Below are 6,211 nucleotides of genomic sequence, written 5' to 3'. Positions count from 1 at the left end.
GTTTTAGCTGTACAGGAGCCCAAAGCAGAAATGCCTCCTCTGAAACACCAACAAGAATTTAAGAGAGAAAGAGCGTTTGGAGAGTGTTCTATCAAAAAATGGAGCTGAGTGAAATTAAGCAGTTCCCGGTATTTGAGATGACATCTCAGAACACAAAAAACAGTGGTGGTGCAGGGGTAATCATCTGTTATTTATATACATTCACACTATGGTATTTATCAATGGCAAGAGTATTGGGGGAAAAATCATCACTACATGTGCAATATCCAAACCCGAGTCCCCAGAGTCCTGCGCTAGCACTGTATTGAACAGCATCCCCGAGGCATGCCATATTTTAGAAACTCGCAGAGCAGGAATAGGTAGTGCACCATAAGGTCCAAGACCTTAATCAAGCCCTGGTACTCGATAGATTTCCAATATAACGAAGACAAAGAGGTGTCAGCTCTAGTTCTTATTTGCTAATACTATCAATAGGGGCTCAGCTCACTAGCAGTTAATTCAAAGCCAAGCTCGATTTGCGCAGCAGTGATCTACACTAATTCCCATATGTGGCTAAGGGGAGATTTTGCCAACTAGACAATAGAAACAGTATTACAGGTCCTGAAATGATGCCATTGCTTTTCTCTTCTGCTCCACCACTTCCCCGACAAATTTCCACATGCAGACATCTCCAGTTGCCTTCTCCCTTGCATTAGAAGACGTGGAGAAAGGGTGACAAATACAAAGGTACCCATTTCTTCTCCAGATGCGTTTTAAAAGCCTGAATAAAGCTGTCACTTCCCACAAAATGAGGGCAAATTTCACACTTGGTTTTTCTGTGCATTAAAGACACTAAGAATCACCATAATTAAGCAATTATAGAAGTATTTTTAAGTGATCCAACTGTAACTTAGCCGCCTTAAGAAAAAAGTTGCCACATGTTGCTGTTTCGTGAAGGTTTATTAGCTTGCTTCATCTGTTACCAAGGTTTGCTTGGTTTTGCTTTCAGGTTCTAGTCCATCTCAACACTAGATTGGACTGCTTTGGCAAGATCCTATGGTTGTTGAAGTTACAGGAAGCCAGATGTGCTACCCAGTTAGGCAACGGAGCAGTTTTAGCCACATTAGAAGTAGTTAGTACCTGTAAGCCTGGCCCTCATTAATCTGCAGTTTGGCTCAAATGAAGCAGCAGCAGCCCATACCCACAGTTTACACTAATGAGTTACCCTGTCCTCTTAAGTCAGCTGCACACAGCAGCCTGCAACTTTGACCTGCTATTAGCGCAAATATCCTCACACCCCCACCTCCTCGCTGCCAGGCAAACACCGACTGCTAACTACAGCCAGCACAAGGAAGGAATTCAAGCACAGCGATGGGGTGCTACAGTTTTCCCAGTTTGTGCAGTTTTTATGCTAGGGAGGAAGCAGCTTAGAGTCACCAGCTAGAGGCCAGGTATTACCTTTCCCTTCCATGGGCTGCAAAATATCCCCTGCTTGCATTTGGAAAGACAGAAAGACTGCAACACAGCCAGCTGGTCACCAAAGGGGAAAGATACCTGCGTCGCTCCACCAACCCACCTCACAGCACCCAGTTCCTATTAAAACTTGCATCAGAGAAAGGACACAGACTAAGTACCTGTGCCACACTCCTACTTCAGTAGGGAGTTAAGACTAGGCGCCTGGCTCCTGCCACGAATCAAGATGCTAGAAAAAACCACAAGTCTGAAACAGTTTAACACAGGACAAAAAAGGCACATTTTAATATGTACAGCAATGCATTTGGGCTATAAATTTACCCAACACAACTGAAAAAAAAATCCAAACTATGCTTTTATACTTATTCCATGGTGTCAGCCTCATTCCTAGCCACCTACCTTTCTCTGCATCTCTGAATGCTGCTATATACACACACAAACAAACAATTACGTCATGAATGTTCATTTAGGCTCCCAAGTTCAAGTAATAAAGTTCAAACTTGCATAGCATCTTATGCCACTCAGCCATAAACAGTTACGATTGCATATTAGCTGGAGCAGCCATCTCTTTCAATTCAGCCAGTTTTGGCTGGCCACCATATTTTTATTTTTATTTTTTTTTAAATCCTTGAGTCAGAATGTTTCCTAAGTCACCAGCCCTGAGGGATGCCACAGACTTCAAGATGAACCTCTTGCTGTTGTTAAGATCCTTTTAAACCAGAAATTTAGAGTGTTGTCAAGAACAGTTTTAAAAATGTAATACTGTTTATTTTGCTTCAAAAACATTTCAGCATTCTAAACATACAAAAAAAACAGAACGTTGCAAATTCGTTTAAGTACAGAGTGTTTTTGAACTTCAGTTGCTGCACTGGCTCTTCACTTAGTTGACGATGAAGAGATGTCTACAGTTTCAGTTTAAAAACTACCGCACTTAACTAAAAAAATCCATACACTTCTCATGCCAGCTGAACCCCCTTCCACAACTAAGAATGGCAGCAGAATGCTATTTCACTATATACAGAAAGACAACTTTAAGCTAAATGGACGCCCACTGTAGTGTAAATAGATCTACCCTCACAGTGCATGCTTTGGGCCATGGCACCCCGGGGAACGTACAGCCTTTCCAAGTAATCACTGCTCCTCTAAGGCATCATAACTCTAAGCATGTACCACAAGAATCTGTCTAGTTTTTACAAACTATAGATATGTACAGTTTATAACCCAGGATTTTCTAGCCAATAACCATATAGTAACACCACCTTACAAATTAAAAAAATGCTTGAAACATTTTTAAATGCTTTGTTACACCAACAGCAAAGTGCACAGAGTTAGGAGAACACTAGAGCGCCTTTTCATTTTAAAAATGTTTGGAAATATGTACAACTTTGATACAGTTTCAGGGTGCTCACTACACCCATGGCCACTTCATGTAAACCAGTTACAATTTCTAGAGCACTTTTAGAAACTACAACGCGATCGGAATCCAAATTTTTTTTTTTTTTAATTAAGCCTAATAAGGGCAAGAGACACCATCTCAAATAAGAGGTGCTTCATTTATGGTGTTTCCCCTACTCTATGGTATTCACATGGAGACAAGTATTGTACAGTTTTATTCATCATCATCATCTTCATCCTCCTCTTCTTCATCCTCCTCCTCCTCTTCATCTTCTTCCTCTACCTTTTTCCGAGCAGCTTTGGTTGCTGCTCCCTTTGCGCCATCAAACTTTCCTTTAGACTTGTAGTCTGCAACATCCTGCAAAGTCAAGGGGATGTCTTAATTTGCTCTAAGCAGCAAACACATACAGCATTTGTACAGCAGCAGGCGTTAATGTAAAGGGACCGGCATTCCACAGCTGCACCCCCACAAGAGGAGACAGCCAGCAGTACAGTACACAGGTATGCAGACATCTAAGCGTATTCAACTGCCTCCGGATGATGGAGGGCTTGAACCCTGCATTCACAGTCATTTCTTTGAGGAGGAGAAGACAACCCAGCCTCTCTTAAAAGTTTCCTGCTAATGGGACAAGACTCCTTTAACAGCACAGCAAACCCTTTGCTGGAGCAACATGAGCAGGTGCTGCTGCGCAGCACTGGGGGAAAGCTCTCCCTCCTGACCGGATCCGCCCGTGGCTCTCTAACCTACTCTGTCCCACCGTACGCAAAGCTCGGCTGCGTAGCACAGTGCCGTGAGAACGGGTCTGCAAGCTGGAGATACTCACTACGCTGGGGCCGCCTCCGCTGGGTCTATGTTCCAGAAATACAGCAACACGAGAGCAGGTATGGAAGAGGCACAAGTGAAAACTAGCCTTACCTTCTCGTACTTCTCCTTCAGTTTAGCTGCCTTATTATTGTAAGGCTGCTTTTCACCATCACTGAGGTTGTTCCACATTTCACCCAGTTTCTTTGCTACATCCCCGATGGATATGCCAGGGTTTGTGGACTTGATCTTGGGGCGGAACTCTGAACAGAAGAGGAAGAAGCCAGACCTTGGGGAGAAGCACCAGAGGACAGTCAGCACCACAACAGCATGTCTGGGTCACACCTCCTTTCGCCATCCCTCACCCACAACATTCACACATGCACACACACACTGAGTAGACATGCTTTTTTTTTAACTTCAAAAAACCAAAACAAACCACAAACCCAAACATGTTTTGATTTTACTGAGGCCCAGACCCACAGCTTTAACTCAATACTGTTTTTAGTTGTGTTGTCTATGCCCCCAACACGATTTCATCTTAGGCACACAAGTCTCACTGTCACCAAGTAGCACAGCTTCTGTGAGTGCTCTACATGCTCAAGATTACAAGCTGCCTACAAGATTTACAAGACAGTACCAGTAAGCTATGAATATTACCAATACAGCCATACCAACAGTATACCCTATCTACTTACTTTATGGAAACCTATCGGCTGTGTTACAGTGTGTGAAAACAAACTAAAATACGTATTCATTTAACACCTCAAAGTTACTTACGGTGGCCGTTTTGGGGCATTGGGGTCCTTCTTCTTCTTGCCACCCTTAGCTGGTCCATAGTCCTTCATTTCTCTATCATATCGTACCTTATCAGCCTTTGCCATTTCATCAAATTTAGCCTTCTCCTTGCTCGACATGGTCTAAAAAACCAAAAAACAAGACACCAAACCTGTGATTACCCAACTGTTCAATAGCTGGCAAACTTGTAAGTAAACAAGCCGACACATACTGACTCGACAGGGGAGTTTCAGGATTTGTTTGTTTTCTAACTGGACCACCTTGGGGGCGAAGGTCCTGTACCAGGGACTGCAGCCACAGCTGGCATACTCGGCGAGAGGGCAGCAATGGGAATGGGACAAGCACAGCCAGAGTCCTCCTTGAGGACACGGGCCTGGAAGGAGGTGGCTGCTGAAGGGCACTGCTTGGAAGCAGGAAAAGAGCCCAGGCTGCAGCAGAAGCACCTGAATGGGCAGATACACTGGGCTGAAGCCTTCGCAATCGTGACAGGCATCAGCAGCACCCAGTCAACGGCCTTGCCAAGAACGTCACACAGACCAAACCAGCACCAGCTCCTGTTGTGTTCAGACACACACACATCATCCTAGCAGACAGCATAAGTCATCCCTTCAGGAAGTCATGAACTAAGGTACCTTCCACCTCTCCGAGCATTTCTTGGAAAACTCTGCAAAGTTGACTGGAACCTCTGGGTTCTTTTTCTTATGTTCCTCACGGCACGTCTGCACAAAGAAGGCATAGGCAGACATCTTGCCCTTGGGCTTCTTCGGATCACCTTTAGCCATCTTGACTCTGTAAGGAAGAGGGAAGTAGGGGGGGAAAAAATAACAAGTGAATGTGTGTATGGATGAATGCGTATACTTATGTGTACACACATATATGGTGTGCATATATTCATATAAATACACGCACACACCCCCACCATCCCCTGAAGTGATGTCCCATCAGCAACACATCCCTTCCTTCCCCCCAGCACCTCTTCTCATCCCTCATACAGAGGCTTAATAATTTCATTCCTCCTCAACTCGGGTTGCAGACTTGAGCCAAGCAAAACCAATCACTGGATTTCAGTTCTAGATCCACATATATATTTCTATTACGTCCAAAGACTGGAGACAAGCTATTAAATATACATCCTTCAGCCCATTGCAAGTTATGTATGAGCCACTATAAAATATTTGGTTTAGTTGGCTACCGCACTGGGGTTTGAGTGGCACACGCAGGGCCAGGCTACGGCTTACATCTTTAGTAGCTGGAGCTCACGTTAGGAGCAGCTGTCCAGGTAAAAATACGGGACAGATTATTTTTCCCCCCTAAAAGTGCAATAACCTTTCTAGTATAAGAATGTGTGCAGATAAAGGCTAGTTTTAAACACAATAGGACCCGTGGAGCTCCGCGAGGTGAGCAGTGCTTGCTCTTGCTCCACCAAGTGACACATGTTCGGAGGCATAGTGGTCAGTGCAAAGATGTGATTAGCAAGTCACTGAGAGGATGATGCTAACTTTTGGGCTGTGTTTCTTTCCCCTTCTTCCGTATTATTTTTTTTCCCCCCTCTGGAAAAAAAAAAATCCCGCAGCAATATTTCCTATTTACAGCTTCTCAAGCATTTGAAAATTTAATTTTTATTAGCACAGCGTTAATATTTAATTGTGCCTGTTAACCCCTCCACGCGCAGCAAAAGTGGCTTTCAGCCGCCCTCTCCCGCCCCGGCCGCTCCCGGAGCTCGGCGGGATTCCGCTGCCGGCCGACAGCGCTCCGCGGGCGCGG

General features: G+C 44.5%; 1 protein-coding gene across 1 annotated transcript; it reads right to left on the bottom strand.

Annotated features, from left to right (window-relative positions):
• Window positions 1-2,051: 2,051 nt before the first annotated feature.
• Window positions 2,052-5,272, bottom strand: HMGB3 (high mobility group box 3). The gene is made up of 4 exons (XM_026848708.1): window positions 5,080-5,272; window positions 4,430-4,569; window positions 3,764-3,938; window positions 2,052-3,205 (listed from the first exon to the last, which is right to left on the bottom strand). Exons 1-4 carry the CDS (start codon window positions 5,227-5,229, stop codon window positions 3,062-3,064), a joined length of 609 nt encoding a protein of 202 aa, XP_026704509.1. The 5' UTR covers window positions 5,230-5,272; the 3' UTR covers window positions 2,052-3,061.
• Window positions 5,273-6,211: the final 939 nt, after the last annotated feature.

The sequence above is a fragment of the Athene cunicularia genome, assembly GCF_003259725.1.
Source record: "Athene cunicularia isolate RWA chromosome 4 unlocalized genomic scaffold, athCun1 chr4_part3, whole genome shotgun sequence".
NCBI classification, from domain to species: domain Eukaryota; kingdom Metazoa; phylum Chordata; class Aves; order Strigiformes; family Strigidae; genus Athene; species Athene cunicularia.
Note: the sequence above shows the minus strand (reverse complement) of the source record. Positions and strands in the feature narration are given on the sequence as shown.